Raw genomic sequence first — 14371 nt, 5'->3', positions numbered from 1 at the left:
TCTGAGCCATATATGTCCCGGCAAGATGCAGCAACTTCCTAGGGCCACCCAGCTTCACCTGCCCTTATAAGCTCAGCTTGCCTACTAGGTGCCAGGCTGATGGTGCTGATCTGGCAAGGATGCCCGGGAGCACACCCCCACAGGCATGCACACACCAGGGTTAACAGTGATCTCTGCCAGGGATCTCTCCTTTTCTCTCACCCACACCCCTCGAACTGCCCTTGGAACACCTCTCTTTCTGGTTAAGCCTCATTTTCTCATGTCTCGTGGGCTCCGTGTCCCTGGGGCTTTGGGGGAAATGTTTCCTGAGAACCTACTGTCTCAGCAGCTCCTCCTCCCACAGCCATCCACTGGAAGGAGTTGAGAAAAACAAAGGAATGTTGGCCAAGTGGAAAGGTCAGCACGCGCGCACACACACACACACATACACAAAGTGATGTCGCTGACGTGGGGCTGGTGGGGGTGGGAGCAGTGAAGTGCTTCCTGGGAGGAGGCTGAGGGCTGAGAGGCACTTTGAAGAACAGAGCTTTGGCCCAGTCTGGACTATGAGTGCAACTCCCACCTCTGGTGGAGGAGCCTAGCTCCGGTGACAGGAAGGGCCCCATCTGCCTCATGGGTGCTGGGTGTGGGGAGAGTCCCTGGAGCAGGACTCTGCCCTGAGGAACATTTGCTGGATACCACCCTCCCCACCAGCCATGTCATCAGGGCATCATTGGTGCCAGTGCAAGCATCTCACTAGTAGGGTCTGTGTGGGTGAGACAGTCCTGGAGGGCTGCCGGGAGGAGTCATGGCAATCCTAGGTTCCTGTAGCCCTCAGGGGCCCTGCCTGCTTTAATGAGGCCCGGGCCATGAAAGCAACTGTCTTTCCACTGAGCGGGAAGCTTTGACCACATCACAAAAGCTCCCCTTCCCTGGGCCTGCTGTGTCTCCTCCTGCTCAGAGATGAGCATCGGTTTCCATTCACTCCCCATTCCCCAGCATCCAGGCCCAGCCACTCTCCAACCACTCTGAGGTCTGCATTCTGACCAAAATCAAACCTCTGGGGACCTCCTCTAGCTTGAGTCTCAGACATGGGAACTCCAGCCTGCTGCCCCAGAGTGACTCTTGGAATGACCCCTTGAGTGGTCCATGGGAGCCAGGGAGGGATAGGGGGGACGCATCCACAATGAGAGGCTGTTGAATTTCCGGCAAAGTTCAAGCCTACTTTATCTTAAAACTGGTCTAGCAGGTTGGTGTCAAAGGCTGCCCAGGCTTGCACGGGCCTACTTCTCCTGGAGGAAGAGGAGAGCCCAAGAAGTCTGGGATGTCCTGTGCACAGACCCTGAGTCTTCCTGCCTTCGTAGTCAGGCCTCTAGGCCCTTAGACCCCCGGCCCCTCGCCTTCCACTTCACTGTGGGCAACCATGCAGGATGGGAGGGTCCCCATCTGAGAGTGAGGTGGGCCTAGTCATGGACCCCAGCCCCACTCAGATGTGTGTCCAGCCTTGGCCAGGAGAGATTTGCTCAGTCAGTAGATTAAAAGTCCAGCCTAGGTGCAGGGACCTAGTGAGATGTACACACTGGCACCAATGATACCCCAGTGGTATTGCTGGAAGGGGGGTGGTATCCAGCAAACACTCCCTGGGGGCGACAAGAAATACCTAAATGGGTTAGCAGCATTTCTGTCTGAAGGTCGTTCCAGAGGGAGGCTTCTGAATCCGGGGAGGGACACCACACAGGATCAATCTCCAAACCCATTTCCCACCTGGAGGCAGAATCCTCTAGGGCCCAGCCCCCAGATCCCCTCCTCCAGAAAGCCCTCCTGAATCTCCCCACCCTTCTGCATGCCTTCTGAACCTGTGGGTGCCTAGGCTTTAGCAAGCCAGCCCCTTGGAGGCAGAATAGAGCAGTGGTTACCCAAACAAGGTCTGGAATCAGGATGTGAACTCTGGCTCTGCCTCTCAGCACCCCTCTCTGAGGCCTTCTCTCTTCAGCTGTTGATGAGGACAACCTCTGCTAGTGGGGTAGGAAGACAACCCAGAGTCACAGAGTTGCTGCCCTCACCTCTTCCTGCCCCCGCTCCCACAATCTACCCTTCAGATCCTTCTTTCTGGCCTCTTGCCTCCAGGCCCTCATGAGTACAGATACCTCCCTTAGAAATGAGGGTCAGATCAGAGCACTCCCCTGCTAGGCTCTGAAGAGGTGCTTTGCCATCCTCAAATAAAATCCACCTGCTTCCTTTGCCCTTCCCACCCCTCCTGGGCAGCCATTCTGGGCTCTAGGTTTCTGCCTCAGGGCCACTGCACTTGTAGTTCCTTTCACCTGGGACATCCCTTCTGCATGTTGTCTGCATGGCCAGCTCCTGCTCTTTGCTTGGGTCTCCAGGCTCAGTGCCACCCAAAGCTGCAGAGCTATCCCCAACGCCCTCCCAGCTGCAGGGTGTCCCTGTACCCAAAGTTACTCTCCCCACCCCCACTGCTTTTTCTTTACACTCTCAAAGCTTGTCCTATGCACCCATTTGTTCACTAGTTCACTCTCTGCCTCTTCCACTAGCCCATGAGCCCCATGAGTATGGGGACCGTGTCTGTCTTGTTCCCTGCTGTCCCCAGGACCTAGATGGAGTCTGGCCCAGTTGGTGCCTTTGGAGCACATGTGCTGGTGGAGGACTTAATGATAAAGTGTGACCTTTGTTACTGTTTGTATGTTGTACAGGGTCCTTGCAACCACCAGAAGGCTCATCCCTTTGTTCCTGGCTAGTGTCAACATGTGTGCCAGGACTACCCAGTGGTGATCACGTTGGCCAGAGGATCTTCAGCATCTGTTAGGCTGAGTCTCTGATTGGGGTCTGGGCAGGCATCATTCACTACCCTGGCAGGGAAACAAGAAAAGAAGATGGAACCTGGAACACGTTGGGGGTCAGAAGTAGCTGGCAGCCCCTCCCCAGACAGGAGCCGGGCCCGGGCTTGAGCTGAGGCCAGGGTGAAGAAAACAGGACTTTGGTGGCCAGGCCAGTGGCCAAGAGCTCTCAGCAGGCAGGGAGACCAGGAGATAGAAAACAGCGTCCAAGAGCAACTTGCCTGGAAGCCGCCATCCCTGTCCTCCCCATCCCATGTAGTAATCCAGGGGACAAAAGGTCAGTCAGGACCCCCCAGGGTTAGCTCTGCCCTGAGCCCCACTTGTTGAGTGGCCTCGGTCAGCCCCTTCCCTGCTCTGAGCCTTGGTTTCCTCATCTGTGGAGCGTGGGTAATATTTGGACTTCACTCCCAAAGTTGTGGTGAGTGCTATATGAGGTGCAAGCCCTCGCCCCATGCCCAGCATCTGGCAGGCACCTTGAGACATTTCTCTCTGTGGACAAAGCAGTTTTCTGTGCTTCCTCTCGCCATAGCAGCTTTCTGTCCAGGCTGCAGCACCAGGTGAGGAACAGCTTGACACTGGCCCCTCTGTATCCACTACCCATCCGCTAGGTGACTCAAATCTAGGGGTGAAGCAGACAGAGGGGTTACCTCAGGCATTCTGGAAGCAATGAAGCAGCTGAAATTCAGACTGAAGGAATGAGGAACTGCAAATACCCCTGGCTGGGTCATGGTGACCTGGAGGAAGCGTGCCATCTGGCCCTACAGACAGCCAAGTGCTCAGGCTGCCGCCAGTAACAGGGAAGGCACATGGCTGGCCACCTGGGTCTGAGTGCCACATCCAGGAAAGACAGCCCTCCCTCCATCACCCACCTCTTGCTCACTCTCACCTAACGTCAGACCTATTCTTTGCCGTGACTGCCTCCATGTCCCCAGGGTCCTGTGTGAACTCCATGGTTCTTGCTGTCTATCCTCGTCCTCACCCCTCCCTGTAATCAGCCTGTCACTCCTCACCCCTTCTTGCTCTCAACCTGCCAACGAGTGTCTCTTCTACTCTAAGACTTCTAATTGCTTGAGGGCTAAGACAACAGGAAGCTTAGGATTGTTTCCAGAATAAAGGTTAGAAAGCTTTAGAGAAGCTTTCCTGTGGGGCCCTTAAGCAAAGGTGCGGAAAACTTCGGGACACAGGAAGATCTCAACAGATAGTGCTCCAAAGTCAGACTGTCCGGTAATGGAGGGTGTTTTCATTGTAATTGCTTTTCCACACACTTCTGGTGTGCTGAACCCTGAGAGAGAAGAAAGGATACCCCAATCCCAACCAGTCTGGACCAGAACCCAGACACCCCTGCCCCAGGCCAGACTCTGCCAGCTCACTGGCCCCTACCCCGATTCAATTGCCCTGCCCCACTGCACAGAGCAAGCCCTCTTCAGGTCTTTGTGTCAGAAACACACGCCTCCCAGTCATGCCTTGGTGCCTTTGCAATCACTGTACCTTCTTCCTGGGAGAACCAGCCCTGACTTCTCTGACTACTAGTTTCCTCATCTCAAGACACTGATCTCAGGAGTGGTCCACAGCTCTCTCTCCGTGGGTAGTCTCCACTTGCGATTTGGAGTTGGCATTTCTTGTTTACACATCTCTCAGGGCTGGTGCACCTCTGCCACCCTCCCCCCAGCCCTCGCCTGGCAGTGGCCAGGACAGTCACCCTGCAGGCAGTCTAACTGGCCTTTGTCTCCTAGCTCCCATTTCCCAAGGGGACCCAGGGGAGATGAAAGGAGAGGCTGTTCCCTGTCTCCTCCACTCCTTAATGAGTCCCCAGCAGGGACTGCTCAGCCACATAGAATTTCTGGGCCTCCCCGCTAGCCCAAATATCAAATGGGGCTAATGATAACAAGATCAAAGGGGACACATTGTGTACACAACTCAAAAGAGGCCCCATTGAGGGCTCTGTACATGAAAGGTATCATTTTATTATAGAGGTAATAAAATAAAGAGGTAATAAAGGTATAATGTCATTACAGAAAAATCAGTGGAAGAGAAAAGACCACCAAACTGTTCTTTGTTATAATTATTATTTCACGAAGTCTCATCAGACGCGTATTTCTCTCCTCTCATGTGCAGGCACCTTCCTGGGCAGGAAGCAGACCTAGCAGAACTGCAGCGGCGGCCCTCAAACCAGCACCCCCTCTTCCTGACAGCACAGGCACTCCCCCCGGGGCCTGCGCCACAGTGAGACCAGCTCTATGCAGATGCAGCTCTGTCCTGTGAGGGGGTGAGACACAGGCTCTGCTGGGGACTGAGGCTCCGGCTGCATTTTCTTATCTATTGTAGTTGTCCATCCTCCCCAAATATGGCTGGGGGCAGAAGAGAGTGGACACATTCACAGATGGGTGGGTCAGTACCGGGACGTCCAGGATTGCCTTGGTTCCAGCCACATGTCTCAGGATGGGCTCTCCACAGGGAAGAACCAGAGAAACCAGGGCAGAGTTGGGGTCTCTGGACTACCAGGGCTCAGGGCATAGAGGTGGGGTTGGCTCACCCCTGACACCAACCCCAAGGAGAATAAATAAATAAATAGGGTATAATTGTGCAGTCCCCTAGCCTGGCTTACCCCTCAACAAGGGGTCACTAGTCACTGTCGATCTCAGTTCCTCTGCCTGTCATCCTCCCAGAAACAGAGGCTGGCTGCCGGGAGGGGTCCTACCCGACCCTGGGGATTGAAAAACCAGGGCTGAGAGTGCCCATACAGTTCAGGTGGCCAGGGCAGGCAAGCAAGTGGAGGTCTGGGCCCAGCCCACAGGTGACACAAGGTCCTGCCTGTCTCCCCATCCTCTGACACATGGCTCAGTATAATGAAGCCACATGCGGCCTGGGGGCATTTACCTCCAAGTTGTGTGACATCTCCCCTCTCCCATGCCTTGCTCTTGCTGGCTCTTCCTGGGCCAGCTGCCAGAGGTATGCAGGCACAGGATGCCTGGAGGAGGGACAGTGGGGGCCCAAGTCCAGCTGGGGCTGATGTCCCCTCCAGGGTGCGACTGGGTGAGGCTGGGCAGGTTGCCCGGCACAGTCAGAGCTGGAAGGGGTACTGTCGGAGGTAGTCGGCCATGCGCCGGGGCAGTGGCAGGCAGTCCACGTCGGCCACCAGATGGTTGATGACAAGGCGGCACAGGTGTTGCAGGCTGCGGGCACTGCTTCTGTGTACAAAGGGCTGCACCAGTTTTAGGTGTACAGCAGTGGCTGGTGGAGGAGCAGGCAGTGCTGGGTCACTAGGCGCATCCTCCTTAGGTATAGGCAGGGCCGGGGTGGGAGCAGGATCGGAGCTGTCGCTTCGGGTATCAGCAGCGCAGGAGGCCACATAGTGCTGCACAAGGCTGACCACATCCGGAAAGGCCAGGATGCGTGGCCTGGACAAGCAGTTGGAGTCCAGACGGAAGCTGGAGTCGGCATACTCAATGCGCACATTGGTGGGGCCACGAGTGGTTTTCACTGACAGCGTGAACAGGTAGCTGGGGTGGGTGCTGTCACGTACTAAGAACGTGCCTTCTGGCATCTTCTGCAGGTGTTGCCGGGCCTCGCTGGCCGTAATGGAACCCCAATACCAGCCTAGGCAAGTGCAGAGGGGACCAAGGGACATAGTGGAAATTAGCTGGGGTAACCAATCCAGGGCAAGTCAAGGCAGTGCCTCCCGCTTCACACTTCCCTAGAGAGGGCTGTGCCTCTCCCATCAGACTCTCCTGGGCAGGGCTATGCCTCCCAAATCAGAATCAAAGGCAGAACTAAGCTTCTCCCACCAGACTACTCAGGAAAAGGCCTGCCTCCCCCCTCAGACTCACCAGATTCCCGAAGGTAGGAGAAGGTCTTGGCTATGCACAGAAGATCCTCCTCTGGGTCCAGCACCTTTGGCTCGCTCTCTGTCTGGGCTGGGGTACCCTCTGCCACCTCCTCGAGGAAGGCCCCGGCAGGCAACGGCTGCATGACTGGCTCGGGCAGTTCCAGGGATGGGGCACACAGGGGCCGCTGCCCAGTCCGCTCCACAGCCAGCAAAGGACGAGGTCTAGAAGGCAGTGGATGAGCAGTGAGTGGAGGACCCATGCTTCCCCCATCTCCAGAGACCCCCCTATGCCCCAGACCAGTTTCATGACCACTGGCTGGCCCATCTCACTATGAGCCTCAGCTTCCCCTCTACCCAGCCATGGGCTCAGTTAGTCCAGTATCTCGTTCCCCACTTTTCATCACAAAAGCCACCTTGATTGTTTCCATGTGGGGATCCTCTTTTGAAAGATTCTTTTCCACTGCCCTGCATTTACTAAACTGTAATTAATCGCTCTCTATTTTATATCAACCAAAAACACAGATCATTCCCTATAGGCATTTCTAATGTTCTCACCACACTGATAGGATTCAGTGCAAAGTAGCCTCATGTTTGTGCCCTCCTGGCTGAGGTGGGCTGATTAAATGGCCCACTGATGAAGGGTCCTAGCTGAGAGATAGATCTACGATAGACAGGTAGATTTATCCTACGATAGATCTGTGTGGGGTCCTCCAGAGAAGCCCCAGGATTATGGTAGTCTGCCTGAGGTCACACGCTACCTCCCCATGGATAGGAGTGTCTCTCAGAGGGACCTAGGTCCACACTGGCCAGGATTTAGAGACTGAAATAATCCCCTACCCATACAAGTCAGCCTATCCTGGCCTCTGCTTCTCCCAGTGGAGGGTCTGGGGTGGACAGTGGCCTCTAAAGGCACTGGTAAGTCTCACCTCCTGTCAGTATGAGCTCCCACCAAAGGGCAGGGACCTAACCCACACTCCAGATCCCACCCTGGCAAGCCAGCCCTACCAGGCTCTACGATCTGGTACAAAGCTTGCTCTTCACTGGGCTTCAGTTTCTCTTTTCCGCAACAAAGGGTCCCACCAACCCATACACTGAGAGGTTCAGTAACACCATATCCTTGGATGGCTGGGGTTGGGGGAACTGAGTCGACCAAAATCTGAGTAGCAGCTTTCTCCTAGGGGAAGCCCACCCAGCAGGGTGATACTAGGGCTTCCTCCTTGGGAGGGCAGCAGGGACTGGCTCTACTTCCCCAGGAAGACTGCTGCTCCTCCCTCACTCCTTGCAAAATACATCTCCAAGCCTTAGTTCTGGGTCTAGTCCCTGGCTGGGCCTCAGGACACTGTGATAATGAAACCGTGGCCTTGCCCTCAAGGAGAACCAGACTGGCTGGGGAAGACGACACTAAGAGTGATTATAACGCAAAGTCATAAAGCTGCAGGTGTCGTGGGGGAGTCAGGGTCTGCTTGCTCCTGAGCTGAGTCTTCCAGGCCAAAGGAAGGAGCTGGGGGAAGGGACCCCACGTAGAGAGGACAGCTTGGGCAAACAGCACCAGTATTGCTTGTGAGGCAGGAAGGGGTAGGCAGGAGCTGGTGGCAGGAGCCAGACCTGACTCCTGTGTAGGTTATAGGTGACTCTCTAGGTTCTAAAATTCATGGCCCTGTGACCACTCACAGTGAGAAAGGGCCACACGACTCTGGCACACAACAGCCTGCCACAAACTTTTCCACACCTACCCTGGCTGTACTGTGGGAGCTCGGAAATCCCTCTTGGAGAGCTGGAGGCCAAATTTTGAGATGACCTGTCTGCTGGGGCCCACAGCTACCTTCCCAGGAGCATGGTTGGTGGCTAGCCGGTCAGGCTGGAACCTCTGTGGGTGGCCACATCCAGATAGCTTAGCCGGTCCTCAGATCCCACATGTAGGTGTGGGCACCTCTGGGGCTGATGTGGTAGCTGGGTGTATGAATAGCTGTGTTGATCACCACAAGCTCCTGGTGAGTGTGTACCTGGGCAGGGGTGTGTCTATGGCTGTGTCATCATTATGGTGGGGACAGTGGCTGGTGTGTTCTAGGTACCTGTGTGTGCCTGCTTTGGAGCGCAGCAGTCTGTTAAAAACTTTGTTCCCCGACACCCAACAGTGGCCCTGAGCTTACAAGGGGGTGCTCACCTAGGGTAAAAAGTGAAAGAGGCTATGGGACCCCAGAACGCAGGGGGAGGCTCCTGGGGTGGAAGGCAGTGGTGGGGCAGGTATTCAGGAGTCCTGGAATGCAGACAGGAGGAAGGAACTTGCTGGAGACAGCAAGGGAGAAGTAGTCTTCCCAGCACCTCCATGTCCTCTTCCTTGGCCTCACCTTCCACCCTCCCTCACTTGGCACCAGGCCAGTTGTGATAAGCACAGCCACCCAGTCTTCCCTGAGTGCAGAACACCCATTTATACCTTCTTCCTCTCTCCTTGGAGCTTCCTGAGCTCCGGTCAGATCACCATGGCCAGCATCAGACCCTTTGAAGGGGTTGCTGAAGTTCAGGACAGAGTGGATGGCCAGGAATGCTCAGCTCAGGTCAAGACTGTCTTATCAGCATCCCCTCTCCACTGTCCCCTACCTCAAGTCTGGGAAATTTGAAGATGAGAGGCAGGAGCCAAGGTCCTTCTCACACTGGGATCCCAGACTGGGCTGAGACAGGGTTGTGAGATGATTGTGGGGGTACCCCAGGCAGGACCAGGCCAAACCCAGGGCCTCCCGAGAGTTGCTGACCAACAGGTGCCAGCCTGAGGAGAGGCAAGGATCTCCAGCTGGCTTCCCAAGAAGAGCCTACTTGCTAGCCTGGGGCAGGAGAGGGGACACCAGGACAGAGGGGGCCAGGGGCTGGTCCAAGGCTACTAGCAGGCAGGGCAGCAGGCAGGCTAGCGTAGAGTGCTCTGGGCCCAGAAGAATATCTGGGATTGTTGGCCACATCTTGGGGGACGCCCTGCCGTTAGCGTCCATCTGTTCCAGTGAGAACCCAGGCTGAGCCCACCCTGTGAGTTCCTCCTTTAGCCGGCCAGCCCCCGGTTTCCCAATCCACAGTGGGAATTGAGGTGAGTGTGTGAGGGCGGGGAGTGGGGGTGTCACAGCCCCACACAGAGCCTCGCTCCTGAGGTCCGTCTGCGCTCAGTCACCTCTGGCCCGTCAAGCCCTCCCAATGCCCGGCAGCTAGCACAAAGCCCCTGTTCTCCCGTGCGCCCCTCGTGGTGGCCGGGAGGGGGCAGAGAGCCGCGCTTACCCCTGAACGCAGAGGACCATGTCCCCGCGGCAGCGGCGACTCCGGAGTGGGGACTCGGCTGGACGGCGGCGGCGGGAGGGAACCAGTGGGCGCGGAGCGCGTGCTGGGTAGGCTCCCGGTGCGCGCGGGCGCAGGGCAGGGACTGAGAGACAGTGGCGCGGACCGCCTGCGAGGGTGAGGGGGGCGGGCCAGACGAGCGGGGCGGGGCGAGCTGCTGCCTAATCCTTTGTCTGCCGCGTTCCAGCCCTTCCCGGAAGCGGCGTCTTCCTAGAACTGCGGGCTGAGCGCTGGGGCCCGGGCAGGGTGCGCGGGCGCCGTTGCCGGGTCTGGGGCCCCGGGCAGTGAAAGGAAATACTTTGACAGATTTCCAAGAACTTTCCAGGAAAACGGGGCGGGGCCCCGCGAGCCGACCAATTGCGACGCTGAGGGTGGAGCCGAGCGGTCGGGGAGGGCCAATAGCAGCGCGTGGACCCGGGGCTGACGCTACCCAGCCGGGTAGGACGGAGAGATCAGTTGGGAAAGACCGGGTCGGGGAAGTTAAGGAGGGGCCCGGGCTCAGCAACCCGAGCCCAGATTGCCTTTAGGCATTCTGCGTCGTTGGGGAAGGGCCCTCTTATCTCGCCGTGGAACTCGTGGCAGGGCAGGGGGCGGAGTCCCGGGCTTGTCCTCCCTGCGAGCGGCTCCTGCAAGGAGGTCTGTCGGCGTGTGCAAGCGCCCCGTGTTGGGACGGCCGCTCTTGAACCCTAGGACTCTGTGTGTCGGGTGTCGGATTGGGTGGCATGGGGTGAGGTCTGGAGCGGGACTTAGGGCAGGGCGGGGTGCAGAGGACGGTTCCATAAATGAGTGGGTCCACTGGGGTCAAGCCAGCGGTCACCACAGGCAGAAAGATCCAGACAAGAACGTTTTCTTTGAAAGAGTTGAAGGAGAAAGCACATCCCAACTTTTCGAATCAGGCAGACCATCCAGTCTTGGCTGGCACTGGTTTCTGGCCGGCCCTGCCAGTCAGGGGAGAAGAGACTACAGATTTGAGAAAGCAAGCAGAGACAACCCCAGACGGCCTGGACTCTGGGTTGGTGCCCCCCTCCCCGCCCCAGAAAAAAAAATGCTGAGAGAGTCCTGCAGCTCAAAACATAGGGAGATAATCTGGGAGTAGGGTGATAGAGGTTGGGGCAGGATGGCGGGGGCGGAGTAGTGACACTCGCTCGTATCTACAGGGAGTACTTGCTGCATTTGATCCTCTACAACTGGTGTTGCTCCCATTATGCAGACAGAAGACAGCCCCAGGGAACAAAGGCTAGGAAATGGCAGGGCAATAGCTTGATCCCAGCTCTGAATCAGAAGCCCACACTCCTACTAGGACCCTCTCCACCTTTTTTCAGTTCACTGGATTCACTATGGAGCATCTTGAAAGACTATAGGGTCTATGTGAATCTCCTCCAAACACTTGGGCCTGAACTGTGGGATTTGGAGAGGTTGCAGGGTCCACTCCCCACCCCCATCCCCCTCCCAGTGTGTGCCCCCAGGGTCCCCAGAAAGGAGGCTAGCTTTGAGATCCTGGGCAGGGATGACAGACCCCTGGCCATGTTGAAGGGCCGGAACGATAGCGTCCAGGGAAGACAGGGCTCAGCTTGCTCTGCCCAGAGTGGCAGAGGGCAAAAGAAACCTGAAAGCAAAACCCTGTGAAACTGGGGGAAAAATGGTTAAGTTTCAGATTTCAGGGCAGTCACTTCTCTGTGGCTTTCCTGAAGGGAAGCCGGGCTTCATGATTGCAACTCTGCCAGCCCCCTCCTGAGTTGGTCAGAAGCCACTTTCTTGGAATGGGGGTAGGGGGGATGGATACCTTATAACCCACTTTGAGGGCTGGAATACCTGGATAGCCTGGTATGCGGCCCCTGTGTGGACCACTGACTTGCCAGTAGGAACTGTCCACTGTCTCATTACTACGAAGACAAAAGGACTTTGCAGCTGCCAGGCAACGGAGTTACAGTTTTGAACTTGGGTCTCTTATGGGGCCAAATCCCAAGCTCTTTACCGAAACTATACTTCTTCCCCCTCACCATGACTATTCAACTGAACACTTACTATGTGTCAAGCACTCTCAGCAATTTGCAGCCTCATGTCATTGTCACAACTACCACATATTATCTCCTCTTTACAGGTGAGGAAACTAAGGCATGGAGAGCTTACAATATACCTTAGATCTCCCAGCTGGCAAGTAATGGTTTAAGCCAGGAGCCTACACACTTCCTCCTACTTCCTCTATGGGTGCTGGTGATCTGCCAACTCCTAGACATCCAGTTTTGAGGTCCTCAGTGAAGCTCCTCTCCCCCAAGGCCTGTCAATGTCAGAGCACCATGAGTGTCCCTTTGAAAGTGTCTCCTACAGAGGTCAGTGATTATGCGGTCTATGTGTAAACCAAAGGGTCCCGAGGGTTTTGGCCTTCCAACTATTTTTGTGTGTGTGTGAATATGACAGCACTGTGCACCTCACCTGCATGCTAGGAGCAGTGATGTGCCCCTGTTCCGCCCCAAGTACTAAGTTGGGTCCCTCTGGCCAACTTAGTACTTAATTCTCCTGCCCTGGCTGCTCCCTAGAAGCCCTGGCTCTGATTGCTGGGCCCACACTGCCACCTAGCGGTGCCCCCTCTCATGCCCTCACTAGCCAAATCTCCAGATTCCTCCCTTCTAGGATAATCCCTCTCCTGCACCCCAGGGATTGACCTTACTGCAAGATTCCCCTGCCACTCCCTACCCAGAACAATCACAAGATGAATCACAAGAATACACAGCAGTGCCTTCCCCAAAGTCTCGCCCATTTGGCCTCCATCCTCTCACCATGTGCAGCCTCCCCTCTCCAGGAAGGACAGAATGTGTGTGTGTGTGTGTGTGTGTGTGTGTGTGTGTGTGTGTGTGTGTGTGATTTAGCCCCCCCTCACTTTAAGCTATTCCAAAGTCTCTGTCCACTTGGACACACAGCTATATGAAGGGCTGTGTGGCAGAGTCTGCCACCATGAACCCACTCCTGACCAGGCCTAGCCATCCTGCATGCCAAATCCTCCCATCATTGTGGAGGGGATGTGGCAGGTGGTTGCTGGAACATGAGCACTAAGGGAAACCACATATTCTGACTTTCCTGGGCTAAGTGAGTAGTTGCAAGGCATCTCTCCGATGGACCCATGTGGGGAATGCATGTGCCTGTGGAACCATGGACACTGGTTATAGGCACTGGGAGGGGAGAAGCAGCACTTTGCTTACTTTTCATACTTCTGTATAATTTGAATTAATTACAATGAGGAAGTTTACTTATGCAACTTAAAATTTTAATAAAAGGGACCAGCTTAAAAAATACAATTACAAAATTTGTAGAGCAATTATAATCTAACTCCATTTTAAAGAAAGAAGACATCTTCACAGAACATTCAGTGAGATGCCTTTGGCTGGGGCAAGGAGCCAGCCTCCACCCTCAGCTGCCTAGCCTTCTGCTCACCAGAATGACATCTTGCTCAGCCTCAGGTTCACCAGGCTCAAACTAGTTGCCTTCAGAGAGCAGAGCCTTCTTCGGCTCCTCCCAGCAGTAGAAGCTTCCAGATCATAGGGCTTTCAAAGAGGCTCTGAGATCTTGAATCAGATTCTCAGGTTGGGCTCAGGGACATCAATCCTGGGTCCAGCTGGGCATAAATGCATGTGTGTGTGCACATGTGCATGTGTATCTGTGTGCATGTGTGTTATATGCATGTGTGTTTACACATGTGTTATATGCATGTGTGTGCACATGTGTAAAGGTGTGACTGCATGTGTATATGTGTGAGAGTATGTTTGCACATGTGGCTGTGTGAGGAGCCAGAAAGGACTAGGAGAAGAGGCCATGGTTTGAGGATAAGAGCCCAGCCCTGAGGTTGTGCTTTGGAGTTGGAACGGGGGCTCTGTCACGACAGCTCCTGACCTCAGACAGGTCACTTAACCTCTCTGGGCTTTTCTGTCCTGTGTGTCTGTAGTGTGGGGCAGAAGGGATAGTGTGACCTCCTCTAGTCTCTGTAAGTTCAGGGGGTTGCAGGGAGAGCACGTTCCCAGCATCTGGTCTGCAAGAAGTGTTCACTATGGCCAGCTGAGGCTATTGTCTGGAGCCTCCTGCTTCACTGAACACTGCTAGCTTGAAGGTTGCCTGAAAGAAATGGGGCAGAGCCCCACCCACATCTCCACTCAACATCTGCACACAGTGGGTACCCACTAATAAGTTGTAACACCCTTTCAGTCACTCATTCATTGACAGAAGATCATATTTCCAAGAGCTACTTCTCTGATGAGCCTGGACATGCAGCCCAGGGGTCCGTGAGTGTGCGTGTGTTAACCAGTGGGGCTGAGGGGAAGGCGCTCACTGGGCCTAAATTCCGGAGCCAGGAGTAGGATGACTGGAAGACGCCTGTGAGTGGGACCGAGGTCCTGGTACCTGCAGT

The 14371-nt window shown here is 55.4% G+C and overlaps 2 protein-coding genes across 3 annotated transcripts in view; one reads left to right on the top strand and one right to left on the bottom strand.

Annotated features, from left to right (window-relative positions):
- HEMK1 (HemK methyltransferase family member 1) overlaps positions 1–5045 on the top strand; it is a 37566-nt gene extending 32521 nt beyond the window's left edge. The window contains exon 6 of the transcript XR_010120037.1: positions 4950–5045. The gene's annotated coding sequence lies outside the window, so the exon portion shown is untranslated. The remainder of the gene's footprint in view (positions 1–4949) is intronic.
- CISH (cytokine inducible SH2 containing protein) lies at positions 4744–10246 on the bottom strand. Of its 2 annotated transcripts, XM_055276623.2 has the most exons (3): positions 9919–10246; positions 6662–6882; positions 4744–6431 (listed from the first exon to the last, which is right to left on the bottom strand). In XM_055276623.2, the coding sequence occupies exons 1-3, from the start codon at positions 9936–9938 to the stop codon at positions 5896–5898; spliced, it is 777 nt and encodes a 258-aa protein (XP_055132598.2). In that variant the 5' UTR covers positions 9939–10246; the 3' UTR covers positions 4744–5895. The 2 variants fall into 2 exon arrangements, with proteins under 2 accessions (XP_055132598.2, XP_055132587.2); XM_055276612.2 differs by lacking the exon at positions 9919–10246 and having other exon boundaries at positions 6662–6920.
- Positions 10247–14371: the final 4125 nt, after the last annotated feature.

This window comes from Symphalangus syndactylus, chromosome 1 (assembly GCF_028878055.3).
Source record: "Symphalangus syndactylus isolate Jambi chromosome 1, NHGRI_mSymSyn1-v2.1_pri, whole genome shotgun sequence".
Taxonomy (NCBI): domain Eukaryota; kingdom Metazoa; phylum Chordata; class Mammalia; order Primates; family Hylobatidae; genus Symphalangus; species Symphalangus syndactylus.
This window is presented reverse-complemented; position numbering and strand designations above follow the sequence as displayed.

Bases quoted from the DNA above. Each gene is read 5' to 3' on its own strand.
- CISH (XM_055276612.2), bottom strand. From the start codon at position 6,920: ATGGGTCCTCCACTCACTGCTCATCCACTGCCTTCTAGACCTCGTCCT. The intron at 6,432-6,661 runs GTGAGTCTGAGG...GCACTTGCCTAG, and splicing joins CTCCTACCTTCGGGAATCTG to GCTGGTATTGGGGTTCCATT.